This window comes from Euprymna scolopes, chromosome 1, assembly GCF_053919585.1.
Source record: "Euprymna scolopes isolate OS-2025 chromosome 1, ASM5391958v1, whole genome shotgun sequence".
NCBI lineage: Eukaryota > Metazoa > Mollusca > Cephalopoda > Sepiida > Sepiolidae > Euprymna > Euprymna scolopes.
The window spans coordinates 92,341,835-92,361,275 of record NC_136482.1 but is presented as its reverse complement, the minus strand read 5'-3'; the positions used below and the strand labels follow the sequence as shown (position 1 = coordinate 92,361,275).

The 19,441-nt window shown below is 34.2% G+C and overlaps 1 protein-coding gene across 2 annotated transcripts in view; it reads left to right on the top strand.

Annotated features, from left to right (window-relative positions):
* LOC145245783 (protein unc-13 homolog D-like) overlaps positions 1–19,441 on the top strand; it is a 513,002-nt gene that overhangs the window by 332,336 nt on the left and 161,225 nt on the right. For both annotated transcript variants that reach the window (XM_080107524.1, XM_080107446.1), the window contains exon 17: positions 10,630–10,698. In XM_080107524.1, the coding sequence (XP_079963650.1) occupies positions 10,630–10,698 (69 nt within the window). The remainder of the gene's footprint in view (positions 1–10,629; positions 10,699–19,441) is intronic.

Below are 19,441 nucleotides of genomic sequence, written 5' to 3'. Positions count from 1 at the left end.
TTCGTTATCCCTTACAGCCCCTTCTATCTCACCTCAGCTCATCACCGCTATTCTAGGTGGAATCTTTAAATCTTCACGAGACAAAGTCCACTCGAGTAAGCATCGTGCTACCTAAAATAATCTCTTCCTCCCCAAGGACTAACTTTGGAGGGTCGAATTTTAATACGGCTTTCCTCTGTCTAAGCCAGTCTCCTCCCAGTATCACGTCGTGGGTCATTTTTGGCGCTACATACAGTGTGTGGGATGTCTTGGTCTCCCCCTCCATTATCTTTACTTCCAGCATCCAATCTAATCTGAATCTACCCCCATCTGCTTGAAACGTGTTCACCTTAGTCGATATAAAAATCGGTCGATGGGGAGTCTTAGTCTTTGCAACTCTAAAGAACTAATGACTGAAACTTCCGATCCAGTATCTATCAGCACTTTGAACGTTTCGCCCTCTATCTCAATGTTGCAGGTGAGTTCGTCATCTTCGGACCATATTTGACATAACTTAATCCCATCTCTATCCTTGTTCAAAGGATTCTTAACTTTTCTTTTCCTCTTTCTACGACTATCCCATAAATGGCCGCTCTTCCCGAACCCCTGGCACGTCTCCTTCTTCCTAAGTGGACAGCTAGTTGCGGTGTGCCCTCTTTCCTTATACTCGTCACACCATACGAACCCCTTTGCCTTGCAACTCTGAATTAAGTGTTCTTCACTGCCGCACTTAAAACACTTAGGTCTCAACATGCAGGCCCTCTTTGAATGTCCCGGGCGGCCACAGTTGAAACAGTGCACCCCGTCTCTGCACTGATAGCTATAGTTCCCCTCTTTTCCGCAATTGTAGCATTTAAATTTTAAAGCCCCATCTCTGCTTTTCCGGACATTTCTATCTCTCCTAGGGGTCACCCGCCCTTTCGCTACTGGGGTGACCCTAACTAGTTTAAAGATTTCTTTGTTGGGGTCTTCCTGGGTTTTAATTTGGTTCTGGGTGGATTGTTTCTGTCCTTAATCCTACATTCATGTGCCCTGTGCCCTTCTTTCTGGCAAACAAAGCACAATAGACCCCTCTTAAAGTTAGGATAGGGTATGTATCTTCCCCCTACCCTTAAGTCCCGGTGTTCTGGATTCGTGGCTTCTTCTTCCCAACTCTCAGCTCAAGGCATTTTGCTCGGATGTGACCTCGTCGACCGCATCCGTAGCAGACCTTCAACCAGTCTGTCTTGTTCTCCTCTGATTTTCCTAATCTCTGGAGAAGAGCTTCAGCTCGTCGAGCCTGTGCAAAGGCCTCCTCCAACGTGTTAGGTTCTGCCCTTACCATGTCCTCACGCAACAGAGAATTACTCAAAGCATCCGTGAAGAACTCTGCCAGCTGGGCCTGAGTAGCCGGATCATTTCTCCGATCTTGATCCGGGTAGGCTACCTTAGCAAGAACGCTCATGCGTCTCTCTAGGTGAGCAATGGATTCTCCATCCCTCTGCTTCACCCCTATTGCTCGAGCTGCCTCTGTTCGGCTCGAGTGACTGCCGAAGTGCTGCTGGATGTCATGTTCAAACCTCTCCCAGTTGGTTTGGGATCTGTACTTATCCAAATACTCCCCAATCCATTCTGAAGCAACGCCCTCGGTATAGACATATGCCAGTAAGATCATATTGGCCCCCGGCAGGTTATAGATGCGCCCTTTCTTTTCTATTACTCTAAGCCAGGGTCCCATCTCCACAGCCAAACCTGTGAACAGTGGAATTCTGGATCCCGTTACATTAAGTTTTGGGGTTAGCCGACCCCCCTCTTCAATCCCATGACCCAACTCCTCTGCAGCCCTAGTAGATTCCATATTAAAAAAAAATTAAGCACTCTTTGAAAAAGCCCACAAGAAGTCCAAAAACGAACAATGACAAAGCAAAAGTAAGTGAAAAAAACGAAAATAGTGGTTTTCCTACCTGATAGCCGAGATATTCCTGGTTCTGCGCTGCTTTTTGTTGACTCGCTTGTTGGGAGGTCCCACCTGTTATAAACAGTAAACCTGTTTTTTTTTTTTTTTTTTTTTTTTTTTTGGTTAGCTAACACACCTTCTTGATTTCGATAATCCTGGTAAACGGCTACCAAATGTCACCCCCCCCCCACTACTTCACCAGTCGGTTGAGGACGATCGTCGACCTCCGAACCCTTCCACTGCCGGTGATAATTCTTGGCCGTCTAAAGTTACTGGTATGGGGAAGTGACCGAATTATTGGTTGATCGTCTAGATATATATCCTGGACCAATTCGTTGCGTACCCTCTTAACGACGAACGTCGTTGAAAGAGAGCCGTGGATTTTTAGTGTAGTAAAAGAAAACAGGATAAAACGATTCTGCACACAAATATATATTCAAACAAAAAGTACAGTGCTTATAATTCTTTCAGAGTCCTGAAGGAAGCGATGTGTTATTATTCGGAGAATATGGTCGAAGGCGTCAGCTTGTAACCTTGTGGAGTGTTGGTCTCTGGGTATCTGAAGAAATGTGCTTTAAGTCAAAAGCCCGCTCTGCTCTGACTTTCTGTGTTCTCTCTATCTGTCCATCTGAGAGTCTGTCTTCTGCGTATTCCCCCGTATCTCTCTAACTTGTTGATATATATATATATATATATATATATAAACATTCATTTTCGCCCTCTGAACATCACGCGGATATTATTTCTCTTTGTTTAGAAATTCCGCTCTCAGTCCATAATCTGAATCATCATTTCTAAAAATAAAACAATCGCTCGCTTCAAAGATCTGATCGAACTCAAATAAACAGTTACTAAATACAGTTTCTCTTTTAACCTTTAACACACAGAGTTCTCGTGTATCTTAAATAAACAACTTGACACCAAGTGGTTTTGTCTTTCTTCCTAATGGGGGGGGGCATCAACCTCCCCACACCGTTACTTCGTTACACTATTTTATAGGTTAGTCTTATATGTTGTTCATCTAACTACTTCCCTTCCTATTTTGCTTTTCTCATCTTTTTATTTTCTGTTTCATTGTTCTGCATATTGTTCAATTTGGCACTGATTTTGATACTGGTAAACAGCCTCTCTGTATTTGGCATGATGTATTTTTTCTAATACCTTTTATTGTATCATTCACACGGTCTTAAACACTGACCTCTTGTCCCTTCTTTATATTTTACATAAAGTCTGTTAATATCGTAATTTGCATGCAGCACATGGTATATGGTCATGAGTTTCCTAGTTGCCACATCTGGGCAGGAGCTGTTCGAAGCATCCTATCCTACCTTGACAGAGTTCAAAATAGACTTTGTAGCCTTGTAAGGGATATCCTTTTCTCTTTCCCACAGAGGAGACGTTGCAAGCCTGTCTCTGCTCCACCGTTATTTTTATGGCAAGTTCTTGAATGTAATCCAATCTATGGTTCCCACTTGCCAAATTTTCACAAAAAACATACGTCTAGCTGAAACCACTATCAATAATTTCGTCCACTCTTAATCTGTGCCTAAACCTAAACGCGGATTCCATGAACAAAGCTTCTTTCTTAGAACTGCATGCCTGTGGAACTCTTTTCCATTTTCCTGCTTTTCAGCTGACTGCAATATGGTCGTCTTCAAGTCCAATGTAAACAAGTTCTTGATGAGTCGTCTCCTTAAGTAATTCAATTTACCAAATTTCTAATATTAACGATTACTCTGATATTGTTCCATTGACTTCTGTGCACTCATTAATCCTTATCCTCGAGTTGTCTCCAAGGCTTGATAAGTGGTGACTTTGTAAAAAAAAAGTTCTAGGTATCTGAGTCCTTTTTTGTCCAGGTTATTAAGGGTCCAGAGTATCTTATTCAAGACATTACCCACGTATTTATTCCTTTCATTAGTTTTCTACTATATAACTTAGTTTCAATTAGCTTTCTTTCTTTTTTCTTTCTTCTTCTTTTTCTTCTTCATTCACTTTTAATAATCTTTTACATTTGTTGATTTGATCAACAAATGCAAAAGATATTTATAATTATCACATTAAACAAGTGCTTTTCATAACCTCTCGATTGAGCAGTTATTACTCACTCGCTAGGAGTTTTCATACAACTCATTATCAGTAATTTCATACTGACATTAAGCAGTGGTTTTCCCTGGAGTCCGAGTCAAACAAATTTCCACAGATTTCCAGCACTCTCTGCCTTCTTAGATAATCATTCCAAATTATTTGGTGTTATTAGCAAGTTCCATCTATTTGCTATGATTTGCGATTTGTGATACAACGAAAGTCTGCCTGTATACAGTACTGTTTCTCTGTATCACAGTTCATTAGTGAGGCTAGACTAGCAACTAACTCAAGCCAGGATTGAAACACAACCGCCTGGGCAACAGTCAGTTCTTCTCGTCATTATGTTATTTGGCTGCTGCTGAGATGGGCATACGAAATTACAATGTTTAAACATTGTCCATATATATATATATATATATATATATATATATATATGTATATATATATATATATATATTGTTATTGTTGTTTTTTCAAACGATACATACGGTTAATATTGGCTCCGCCTCGAAGCTCATTTATTTATTTACTTAGAAAGTCGCCCTTTTAATTTGTTTGGACGTATATAACATTTTTATTTATTATTTTTAAAACAGTAATCTACGTACACGCGTGTTTCGAGGTCATTACCTCTCATCAGCGTAGTTCAACTGTTTCTAGGGATTGAACCTCAGACCATGTTTACCACAGTCCGGTGCCTTAACCGTTAGGCCATATATATATATATATATATATATATATATATATATATATATATATATATATATATGAGGGTCGTTCCAAAAGTAAAACCTCATAACTTTACTTTAAACGAGCGACCTTTTGTGATCTAGAATTTATTTTTTTACATAGTCGCCATCATTCTTAATGTATTTAATGACATATCACTGCTTCTGACGTACGCCGATGACATGTTGCTTTCTTAAAGTCTCACATTGTCAATATCTGCAACAAAGTGGTGAAACTTTAAAGATATGAATATATAAGCTCAGTCATTATAACAATGCAATTTGAAATTCCCTCTCATCCATTCGGACTGAAGAAAAAATAGGAGAAATTACCTGTGGAACGACCCTCATATATATATATATATATATATATATATATATATATATATATATAATGATCTTACCTCTTTTTTCCGCCTTTCTGCAAACATTTCACTTTTTTTTTTTCCAAAAAATCATTTTGACAGTCAGGTCAGAATCGTTTCACTGATTTCTCATTTGATGTTTTAAATCCTCTTCAATCTTAGTTTTCTTATTTTTTTTCTTCTATAGACGAGATAAATTGCGTGTATATACCCCAACCCCGCTTCCTCCTTACAGAATGGAGGTTTTGATGTCAAAGCAGACGAAAAAAGAGTTAAGAACCTCCGAGATAAATCAGAGGGTCGGTAATGATTAGTAAGTTTTACACTTTGATTCGTGTTCAAGTCAAAGTGAATTAGTCCTTCTTTTAGTTCTTGTTTTAAAGAAATAACGTTGAAACACAACAAAGGGAATTTCCCGTCCACTGTAATAATTTGTTCAAGAAAGAGAGACACAACTGTACAAATATACTTCTGTAAGAAGCACAGTGAGATTTTAGATGTAAGCTATCAATACATTTGTCAACACATTCTCTTTCTTTGTACATATATATATATATATATATATATATATATATATATATATATATATATATATATATACACACTAGACTACCCGTGACCCGTTGGGTCAGTATGTTATATTAGGTATGGAAATAATGTATGAACGGACACTTGTGACACAAAAAAATAGTTTTTTGTGACATAACAAACATTTCTATGAAAGTATATTAAAATGAAAAAAAAATATATATAGATAGATTTTTATGAGTCGTTCTGTTTATAGTTGTTTATTTAAAAAAACAAAAAAAAAACTTACAGCTATTGAATTATAAGTGGTTTGCCATACTTATAGGTAAATGTGTACTGAACAGATACCATAATACTTAAAGTTAAATTCAAATTTTTATATATCTTTTAATTTAAACGCACAAAAAAACAAAAACAACTGGGGCGTTGAAAACGTACACAGTAAAACAATATGTTTTATTGGCGCGTTGATTATTTATTTGTAACGCAAATTAAAAAAACATTTTCGGAGTTATTTATGTTGGTAGTGTAGAAGGAAATGTATGACTGTTTTTTAAGAAAAGTGTATTAAAAAATGGAGAATAAATTTAAAAAATGAAGGCGGTGGGTAAATTGCCGTTATAAAATGCTCTTATGGTTGTCAACGGGTCAAAATAGATTTATTTGCAAGAAAATTACGTTAAAATAACTTAAACGTAATATGGAAATGAACGATGTAAAAAAAATGCAGAAAGTATTAAAAATTTTTTATTTGGATAATTTAAACGCGAAAATAAAAATTGGGACGCTGAAAACGTACACAGTAAAAGAATACGTTTTATTGTCACGTTGATTATTTGTTTATGTATGCATGCACAACTTGAAGTCGTAAACCGGATGTTGGGTTACAACACCCATTACAAGGTCATTTGAGTTTTATAATCATATATATATAACTAATTCATTTATTCACATAAATTTAATATACGAAAGTATAGATTTATGAGTAAACTTTAAGTATTTACTTCAAAAGTGCTCAATACGTAGGTAGAGCTAGTTAGTAATTTATAAAATATATATGGCGATTAAGCTACACTGAATATTCTGCGTTTCATCCAACTATAGGATTCGTCAGGCTTATGCACATAAGCCTGACGAATCCTATAGTTGGATGAAACGCAGAATATTCAGTGTAGCTTAATCGCCATATATATTTTATAAATTACTATATATATATATATATATATAGATATATATTATAATTTAAAGGAGATTAGAACAATAGTCTAAAGAGCAGAGTGTATTTTAATGTAATAGTGAAATTACTAGTTTAATTAAGATACAGGGAAAGAAAAAGTGCTCGTTGTAATTTAGATATATAATAAGCTCGATAGGTAAATATCCTAGAGCTAATATAATATTTAGTAATGTGATTGATAATTTAAAAATCAAATTATAATTAAATTAAAAATCCGTTTCATAAGAAGGAACAACAACAAATCAATTATTTGTACGATCGTTTCGGAAAACAGTGTTTTTATTGTGGTAGACATCAAGTTACGGACAATAATTATTACATATAGTTTTTTAATAAACAAGGTTTCCTCGTCAGCAAATATTGTGAAGGGTTTTTATTAAATGTGAAAGACACCATAAGTAAACCTAGCATTAAAAGTAAGGCAGATGTATCTGGAAAAAAATAAAATAAAGGTATGGATATAAACTTGATTAGAAAATTAATATGGATAGAAATAAATAGAGTAAAATATAAATTTGGTTTAAGTACTATATTATACATACATACACAAATATATACATGCATATATATGAAAAATAGACACATATATACATATACATTGATATACAGATATATACATAAAAACATAGGTACAAATATTTACCTTTTAATTTTTCGCCTTTTGAAATCAGGAACTATGGTTAAAGTACTCATATAGATGTTTGCTATAGCTTCTCAGTTTATGAAATGATAAATTTTAAGAAGAATGCCCGTATATATATATATATATATATATATATATTGTGTATTTAGGCAGCATGTTTTCATTCAGACTAGTATTCGGCCCTGTCGGTGGGGCATTAGAATACACCGACTGCCCCCCCCCCTGCAGAGGGTAACAGTACCTCAATGGGGGTCCTGGATATGACCTTAAACTATATCCAGTGGTGAGGCCCCAGCTTGCGGGCTTTGAGGAGTGTGGAGCCACCCTTTAATTACCATTGCTTCCAGGTCCACTCTGACCCAGAGTGGTAGTACCTGTTAGGGTTCCAACTATGGGTTAAATAGAAACCGACTTAAAAACAACAACTATATTCTATTAAAAATTTTTTCTTCCGAATCTTTGGATTCGGCATTAAATAACCCGAAAAGGGTTGATATGCCGTAAAACAAACACAACCAACCAACCAACCAATCAGACAAGTATTGTTAAATAGCACTGAGTGTTTTTGCTTAATGAGCTTTTTTTGTAATTTTTCAATTTATCGAATTGTCCTTCTTATTTCTCAGTCGAATCTATGCAAGAGAGTTCTATAATCGTCTTCGTCCACTTGTTTTTTTTTCTTTTAGTTGTTTTTTTTCCTTTGCAAGTACTTTCGACTGAGTTTCATCAGTCGTCTTCAGGCAGAAAAAAAACAACAACCAGAAAACAAAAACAAATGAACGAAGACGACTATGCAACTGGAACTTTCTTGCATAGATTCGACCAAGAAATAAGAACGAAAAATCGAAAATTTGAAAAATTACAAAAAGAAACTCATTAAGCAAAAACACTCTGTGCTATTTAAAAATATTACATCAATCAATAAATCTATTTTGCCCTTAACTCTTCTCTTCCAATTTTCGGATTTTGTATTTATGCCCAAATGCATTTTCTTTTCTTTTGGTGGATTGATAGTTGCTATTTCTTCTGATGAGTAAAGGGCAAAATAGATTCATTGATTGATATAATGAATTATGAAATTAAAGGAATAAATTGTAAGATTGTAAGCGTCATGAAATTTAGAATATAGACTTTTGTCATTTATTTGTTATATATATAGTCATCCACATACAGTACTGTTTTGCTGTATCACAGCTCATCAGTGCGGCTAGACAGGCAATAACCTCAAGCCAGGATCGAAACCCGACCGCCCGTATGACAGTCAAGGCTTCGAACCATTACGCTAAACGCCATCTGCTGTGTAGTTAGTTTTGACATCGTACGAATACCTAAGTTCGATTTGTTTACACAAAGAGCATCGCTTAATACGCTCATGGTATATCATGTATCACTTTGTGAAAATATATTTCCTTATCATATATACCAATCCTAATTTAAGAAGCTCAATGTAATTACAGAGCAATATAGTGAATAAATGACAAAAGACTATATTGCAAAGTTCATGATGTTGACCATCTTATTATTTATTCCTTTAATTCAGTTGACTTATACAATTCTTGATAGTATTTGTTTTGTAGCGCAAAATCAATCACTTAATTATTATATCAATCAGCGAATCTATTATGAGTTAAGGCATAATAGATTCACTGATTGATATAATAATTAAGTGATTGATTTTGCGCTACGAAACAGATACTGTCAAGAATTGTATAAGTCAACTGAATTAAAGGAATAAATTATAAGAAACTTCCATATAAATCTTTTATGGATTTATATGGGTTTTTGATGAGTTGTTTAGTATCCCATTCAACGAAACACTTGTAAAACTTGCCATATATCAAATAAAATTATATGGATGCACTATAGATATAGTTGTGGCGTTTGAATCGTTTACAATCGATATATACATGCTCTGAAAGAGCAATCTATTTTCTTTGAGCTTTAATAGATATGGCAATTAAAATTTTTTTTATTGTATACATACATTAAAAGTATATATATTATACTATTAAAAAGATACATACGTACATATATATATATATATATATATATATATATATATATATATATATATACATACGAGCAAACAGTTAATAAAACATGTTAAAAAACTCTTTGAAAAAGAGTTAAAAACATATTTAATCTGAAAAGGAAACACTTGATAAGTGGATAGTCCTTAATCCGCGGAGTTTCGAAGAAATACTTTCCTTCTCATCAGAGGGTAGGAATTAGCAAAATGCGGGATCGGATTTTGCATACAAAAGTATTTGATGAAATAACAAGTAAGTCAAAAATCTTACTTGATAACAAAAAAGTGAAGCAGAGGGAATATGGTGAAGAAAAAGGTGATTACACGTGAATGGATAGTCTGGTGAAAGGTAAATAATCCAATGACGGTAAAATCCAAAAATATAACTTCAAAAAAGTTAATTGAATTTCCATTTGCACAAGTAAAATCCAAGAAAATCCAGTAATTGGAAGATGGTCCAAAATAATCTAAAGGCCGCAATCCATGGAATAATTCACAAAAATGTGTACAAGGGGAAAAAGGGGGAAAATTCAATAATATTAATAAAAGAAAAATAAGATATGCTTTTCAAACTGCTGCCGAGACATAAATATAAACAAGAAAGATCAGGGAAGAAGAAGGGGGAAAAATTAAATGGTGATAGAATTAAATATAAAATAGAAAAACAAATGTCAAAATGACCCAGGCAGGAAATGTTAAAAGGCGCGAAAAAATATATAGGGCAAAATAATATAGGTCAACTAAAATGTACAAGTTATTACAATCTGTCATACCCTGTACTCTTTAATATATACAAAAATAGTTATTTACCTCCTCTTACACAAAATCAAGTGTCAGTTTGCTGGAATTGTTTATGTGGAACGAACTAGGTTCAATCTTGGCACACCCAGGTGTTCAGTCCGTGTCGTTTACCACTTAGCCACAGTAATAAGTGCTGACGAAAAATACCTCAAAGCATTCAAAATCCTACAAGTATTAAATTAATGAGAACGCATAATGACAGAGAGAAATAAAAAAAAAATGACTCATTAAAGAATTGAGATGAACGATTCAACAATTTATTTATTTCCAATGATTTTTCAATATTTTATTTCAGATAGTTTTGGTTACCTCTCTTTTGAAGTTTTCCAATTCATCCGTTGATGTAATATCTTGCTTTTCAAGTGTAAGTAATATGCTTTTAATTTTTCATATATGCACATGATATATATATATATATATATATATATATATATATATATATATATATATATATATATATATATATATATATATATATATATTAGGTTGCTAAGTCTGCTTGTTGGGCATGATGGTCCTGCTACTATAGGTCTGAATGTGAGGTCGTTGGGGTTTGGGGTGCTTATGTATTCTGACTTTTGTATGTTGATGGCATGTCTTACTTGGTTAGATTTGTGTATTTTGGGTAGCCCATAGAAGATGTTTGTTTTTGTTGTGAAGTTTGTAAGGAAGTCTTTTTCTTTTTTAGTTAATGTACTATTGTATGTTGTGCAGAGTTAGCAACCTAATAGATATACTGTGCAGACTTAGCAACCTAATAGATATACTATTACAGCCCTTCACCAATCTAGTCAGAAGTTTTGTAAGAGATAACACACACTTCCTTAGCTCCCTACCACAAACAGTAGACGATGGGACTATACTAACCACATTCGACGTTAGCAGCCTATATAGCAATATCCCACACAATCTAGGAAAAGAAGCTATCGCATATTGGATTGACAAACATACACAGACTTTACACCCCAGATTCAATAAACAATTCGTGATTGATAGCATCGACATAATCCTCAATAACAACTCCTTCCAATTCAATAAAGACAACTACATCCAAATACTAGGCACAGCGATGGGTACCAAAATGGCACCGACATATGCCACCCTGCTTTATCCTGTGGAGAACCTCATGGGGGGGATATCAAAGAACTCCACACTTTACTACAAAATCTACACCCAAAAATAAACTTCACAATAGAACAAAGCCCCACAGAACTACTTTTCCTAGACATCCTAGTAACAATAAAAAACAACAACATAATCACAGACATCTACCACAAACCCACAGACACTCAGCAATATCTCCACTTCAAAAGCCACCATCCTAAAAACTGTCTAAAATCAATACCCTACTCCCTAGCACGTAGAGTCTGCACCATAGTAACAGACAGACACCTCCGTTCAACTAGACTGAACGAACTACAAATAACACTGCAGAAAAGAGGATACCCACTACCACTAATACAGAAAGGTATTGAATTGGCTGAAAAAATTCCAATAGACCAACTAAGAACCCCAAAAGAACACAACAAAGAACAAATTCTAGCATACGTCTCTACACACAACAAAAACAACCCAGAACTATTCACACAGATAACAAAAAACCTTATCCTCCTCAATCAGAATGACAAACTAAACAACATACTTAAAACAACAAAAATAATAAAAAGCAAACGCCAACCCAAAAACTTAAAACACATCCTAACTTCCTCAAAACTCGCCCCACATACTACAAAAGGAGTTACAAAATGCAACAAACCGCGATGTGGAGTATGTGACATAATAATAGAAGGTAACACATACACATTCAAAAACCCAGCACAAACATTCAAAATAAAAAAAGGATCTAAATTGCACCTCCAGAAATGTAGTATATGCACTAAGATGCACAACATGCAATAAATCCTACATAGGCGCCACCAAAAATTTCAGCAATAGAGTAGCCTTACATAAGAGCAACATCAAAATTGCAGATAACAGACACCTCTATGTTTCAAAACACGTACACACATGCAGCGGAAACAGCTTCAAAATAATGCCAATCTTCCAAACAGACAATTATTTTTATTTACTTACACAAGAAAAAAACTTCATCACCAAATTCACTCCTGAACTGAACAGAACTTAATACCATCACGCAAAAACATGAAATGCAAGGTACACTCGCATGCACACCCATACACATACACATACACACACCCACACTTAAATCAGAACCGACACATTAAAACACACACACGTGCGCGCATACAACCACAAACAGACATAACACCCCTATCTTTAATACAACACACTGAACAATACCAACCCTACTTAACCTCGAAACCAACAACACTAGGAGACACCTAGAACCGTAGTATAATATCTGTTCCAACACCTCGCTCCCTCCTCAGTCAGGGGAGGAGAACCCCCTCATGACTGAAACGACTATCTTCCCTTCTATCATCCCCCCCATACCTACACCCCCAATGCCCCCCCCCCTCTGGGGAACAAAATCTTCCCTACACTAGGAACCGATCCTGAGTCCAGCCATACCCACATGGGGAGACAAATAAATAGAAACATTAAAAAATCCCCTATTTTAAATACACCCCTCTTTCTAAACAAACATAATATAAGACTAAAAGGAAAAAATCACAATATTAAAATCCAAGAATCCAAAAAATAAATATCAAAATAGAATGAAAGCACCCCACCCTTACTTCAGAAGAGCCAGTCCCCCCTCCCTACGCATACACATTAGTAACGACCTCACCTCGGACCACAGCCGCCTTCCTAAGAAAGCAAATGATCCCAAAATATACACATTCCCAAACCAATAAAAGCAAACACACACACGCGCACACACACACATAAACACACACACGCACACACACACACACACACACACACACACACACACACACACACACACACACACACACTGCACCCTAAAGGAAAAGAAAAAACACATTAGCAGAAAGAAATTGCGACTGACCGACTACAGCCAGGTCAAAATCTCCCTTGACAAAAAAAAAAAAAAAAAAAGCATACCAATGTATAATAAACACTTACAAGCCTCCACCCCTTGGAAAAACTTCAAACTAACGAAAATCGCCATTTTTACACATTTGAAAATAATTTCTGACGAGGACGCATCAGACCGTCTGAAACGTACGTAAACGATTTCAATGACTTAAAAACATTATTACAATGATCCAAACATAATTCTCAATGAAAAACCAAGACACGGAATAATAAAATAATGTTAAAAAATACACATTGTTGGTGACTACTCCCTTATTTATATATATATATATATATATATATATATATATATATATATATATTAATGAAAACAAAAGGATGTAGTGTTTACCTGATATACACAATGGTAAACTTCAAACTAATATAGATAACAGTATTTATATATAGAAAATTTAATCCCAACTGAATTAAAAAAAAAGTTAATACGTAATAGAGAGTAGAGCTTATTATAAGAGAAAGAAAATTAAAACTGTAAGTTGAATTTTACAATCCAAATTTATTGTTCGAATGAATACTGCAAAAAACAATTTACAAAGTCCTTATTCCGCGGAGTTTCAAAGAATGCTATATATTTGTTTTTACATATCTAACATTTTTTCACTCTTTATTTGGCAATTTATAACTGCAATAAATTGTGATTTCACTTAATGCCTTAACTAGCAAATTCTAGCATTGCTGCAAATATAATTTGCTGATTTCTTTATGTCCTTTGATGAGAAAAATAATAAGAATAGCATTCTTTGAAACACTGCGGAATAAGGACTTTATAAATTGTGTTTTAGAGTATTCAGTCAAACAATAAATTTTGATTGTGAAGTTCAACTTACGGTTTTAATTTTCTTTCTCTTATAATAAGCTCTACTCTCTATTACGTATTAACTTTTTTTTTTAATTCAGTTGGGATTAAAATTTAATTTTCTTTCTCTTATATATATATATACATACATACATACATATATATATATATATATATATATATATATATATATATATATATATATATATGTAGTAAGTTATGAAAATATACATGCTACACAGAACATTCCACGTTTCATCCTCGTGAGAATTCATCAGGTTTATCTTCTTATATTAATTTACATGTTTATATGAAATATATATATAATAGAAATTGAAAAACAAAAAATAGTGCAATTTTAAATGAAATATCATCAATTGTTATTATTGCTCTTTTTCTTTATGAGTTGAAACTTTTGAAACGTAAACGTGTCTTCTTCAGAGAAAGATTTGATTGTTTTTTTTTTTTTTGTATCTTTCCCCTTTTTTTCATTTTATTCGTATTACTAACATTTCAGCCCGGCGTTGCCCGGGTGTTTGGATGTGTATGCTGAGCAAAAAAAAAAAAAAAGTGGTAGTAGGAAGGTAGGCTCGAACCGTACCGCAAAGGAGGAAAAGAACGGGGTAAAACCTAACGTTTATGCTGTTACAACCACCGCCAAACCGGAAGCGACATTTTTTTAAATTAAGGCTAGACAATCTAAAGGAGAGGATAACTTTAAAAAATATCGGCGAAAAAAGTGACCCCCCCCTGTAGAAAAGTGCCTAGTTGAAGAGGAAGATATTAATGTTTTTAGCCAATTTTTCGATATTTGTCGTATGACAGGTCGAACTTTAAAACGATACTGATCTTGGTAAAATCCGTCACCTCTATCGAAAGTTTAAGACACACATGCAAACAGACATACTACATACATTTATATATTGGTAACAAAAAATTTTCGACCCAAACTGATGAACAAACTTGCCCTATCTCTGAATACCCTTTATGTAAAATTTCGAATATTTAGACCAGAAATTGTCTGAGTAATTTGGAAGAGACCGAGGAGGTCAATTTTTTAAAAGTTTGACCCCTATTATGACCCCTTAAAATTTATGGTTTTGGGCTCAAATCAAGTTATTAACTTAGATCCATGTCCAAGGAACCTATATCTAAAATTTCAAGTGCGTAGACCCAAAATTGTCGGAGGAGTTTGGTAGAGCTCTCAAAGATCAAATCGTTGAACTTTGACCCCTTAATCGCCAAATATCTGGCCAAAAACCGATCATATCGATTTTCCAAAATCTCAGTACCCTGTATATCAAATTTCGAGTCTGTAGACTAAAAATTGACAGAGTTATTGCGTAGGGAAATGTACACACACACACACGCAGACACGTTCACTTTTATAGATACATAGATATGAGGGAGAAGCGGACCTCATGTTAAGATATACAATGTCTGGTAAGGTAAAAGTCAAGTCTTGGCGATGTGTTGTGCTTGGTGACTAAAAAATTTTCACATCTTAGGAAGAATCGTATATGTATGAATATTTAAAATAGAAATTGCTAACAAAAAATGATTCAATTTTAACTGAATATATATATATATATATATATATATATATATATATATATATATATATATATATATATATATATATATATATATGTATATATATATATATATATGTATATATATGTATATATATATATATATATGTATATATATATATATATATATATATATATATATATATATATATATATATATATATATATATATATACTATAATAATTATTATATACCTACAGACACTGGAGTTTCATCCTTTCAGGAATCATCAGTGCAGAGTAGGGTATGGCATAAAGGTCTACACCACAAAATCTCCAGCTACGGTATAACTGGAAATGTCTTTTCAATTATTAAATAATTTTTCTCTGATCGGTTCATAAGAGCAGTGGTTGATAGGCAGAAATTAGAAGCTCAGAGTATTAATGCTGGAGTCCCTCAGGGGTCCATCCTGTGTCACACTCTTTCTGATCTACATCAATGATCTCTCAAATCACATCCTAAGATCATTCATAGATATTTATAGTGACGACACTACCGTCTATGACAACACTTTAAACGCCATAAATGACCAAATTCTCTCTGATTCTCTTTCCTCTGATCTTGAACATGTGGTGCAATGGGGAAAGAGGTGGCTGGTTAATTTTAATGCATCTAAAACGAAGCTTCTATTTTTACATCATCAACGCTCTAATTCCCGTGTAGTATCAATTCAAATGAATGGCTCTCGTCTTGGGGAGGATCAATGTTTTGATAAGCTTCTGGGCATGACCTTTACTCCTGATCTGAGATGGAACACGTACATGAAATCCATTGCCAAGGCTGCTGGAAAAATGGTGGAGTCGTTCTACCACTCTAGTAGATATCTCACTGTTGATGCAATTCTCTAACTGCATAAGAGGCAGATACGTCCAAGTATGGAGTATTGTTGCCACATCTGGGCAGGAGCTGCCTTGACAAAGTTCAAAATAGACTTTGTAGCCTAGTGGGGATGCCCTTTTCTCTTTCCTGCAACCTCTTTCTCACAGAAGAGATGTTGCGAGTCTGTCTCTGCTTTATCGTTATTTTCATGGCAAGTGCTCGTCTGAGCTCCAACCTATTGTCCCCTCACCAAACTTTCATGAGAAACACTCGTCTAGCTAAAAATACTATCAATAATTTCTCCCACTCTTTATTTGTGCCTAAACCGAAATGTAGATTCCATAAACAAGGCTTTTTTCTTAAAACTACAAGCATGTGGAACTCTTCCGTTTTCCTGCTTTCTAGCTGACTACAATATGGCCATCTTCAAGTCCAATGTAAAGATGTTCCCCCACCAGACTTGTTTGGTGAGAAGGGTGGCTAGTCTCCCTGAAGGATTAAAAACAAGACCTTCCAAAAGGCGACTGAACCCTTTTTCGGGGTCAACGGCCAACTAGCACCATGTGTGTTTGTGTGTATGTATGTGTCTGTTGGGGTAGAGAGGGCTCCCGTAAGCCGTAGTGAAGGCAACCTTTCTAGGAGAAGCAAATCTCTGATTTAAAAAACCATAAAGCGGGAGACCAGTACCCGCATTAAGCTTGTCTGCAGTTTAACTTGTTGCTGGCTATCTTGCTCTTGCTTGTTGCTGGATCTCAACATTTTGAACCGATAGAGAAACTTAGCTGTCGTACAAAGCTAAGACTCTGTAACATCATCTGTGTATAGATACTCCCTCAGGCATTTGTCTATTAAAATGGTCCTGTGGCGATGGAAGTCATTTTTGGGCTCATGGACCTTAAGTCTCTGAAGGAGTGGCACTTGTCTTACAAGACGTTGCAATCATCATATGTATATATATATATATATGTATATATATATATATATGTATATATATATATGTATATATATATGTATATATATATGTATATATATATATATGTATATATATATATGTATATATATGTATATATATATGTATATATATATATATATATATATATATATATATATATATATATATATATATAAAGATTAAAGTTATATGATACTGGGATTTAATGTCAATGTTTTAGTAAAGAAAACTTATATTTGTTTCTGGAAAAAAAAATCAGAGCATACTTAAACAAATTCAAGTTGTAACACAAATATCTCATCTTCAGAGTCAGTTGCCAAGTAAATAAAAAACATACAATACCAAGAGGAAAATTCGTATGAAAAGCTTTCAGAAAATGGCCTGTGTCATCTCCACTTCACCATTGACGTTCCTGGTACTTTTTGGAACATTTTCTGAACGTTTATTTACATGAATTCTCACCTCGATGTTCTATGGTTTTCATTTGACAGTTGACTCTGAAAGACAGGATATTCATATGGCAACTTGAATTTGTTCAGGAATATTTTGATTTCTTCCAGAAACGCATATAAGTTTTCTCGACTGTAAGATTGACATTAAATCACAGTATGATATAACTCTGATCTGTAATTTTATTTATTTATTGCTCTATTGCAATTTTTTAAATAAACTATTATAAATATTGAATATTGAGCTTCATTTTGCTTTGGGAATTTGGAAACTCATAAACTCGATCTGAAGTATATAAAAGAATTGTTTTTATATCATCATATATATATATATATATATATATATATATATATATATATATATATATATATATATATATACTAGCAGGGAGGCTCGACGTTGCCTGGGATTGAATGAGGATCAATGGATGTGCCACACTTTCAATACTTTTATTCTTATCGAATTCAGTTAAATTGCCCATTCGCCAATGAAATCAATTTATTGCCTGCTCTAGTTGGGAACTTCCATGCAATGACCATGTCCACCATACATTATAGTCTACATTGCACTGTAATAAACCTACTGTTGATTTAATGAAAGTGTTTTGATATTGTAGCTTGAATTAAAGTTTAAAATACAAAAGTCGAGTATCAGTTGTGTTCCAAACAGAAACATTCATTTTGAACGCGCCCCTGTCTTATTAAAGAACCTACTACTGATATTATATGCCGAGCTCTTCTACTTGTGCACTGATAAAACTTCTCAAATGCACTTGCTATGTTATGCTGTCTAAAAATGTTATCTTTGGTCAAAATTCGACTGTTTCTTCTTTAATGAGATTTTTTGATTATCGATTTTCGATACTTATCGGAGGCATTCTAATGCAAAACCTATTTACTAACACTTCCAGACACGTAATATACATTTGTGTGAAATCTCATGAAAAACTGGAATTCATAGGGAACGAACTCACACACAGACACAGACAGTGCCTTATATATATATATATATATATATATATATATATATGTGTGTGTGTGTGTGTGTGTGTGTGTGTGTGTGTGTGTGTGTGTGTGTGTGTGCTGTAAGATACAAGAAATTTGACAAAAATGAATTTGGTTATTTTTAATCAAGCGCAAATTTTTAATGTATCTATTTCTCTTTCGTTAACGACAAATAAAAAAATACCAATCCTTTTTGTTTACATATAAAAGAGGGATAAAATTATTTGCTAAATCCTAAGACCTTCAAGATATCAACGCCGCCTTTGAGACCAGTTTATAGAAAAAGAAATTTTAACATTTGCGCACAAAACAGATTTGACTAAAGTAGCAGATGACGTATGTCTCAAACTTGGAAGATATTTTACACATTAGTGAGCCACTTCCAAAAGGACATCTCTATATATAAAAGGCAAAAGTGGCGCGCGCGTTTTTGTATGTCCAAGAAAGGCTTTTTTGGGGGTGGCGGTTT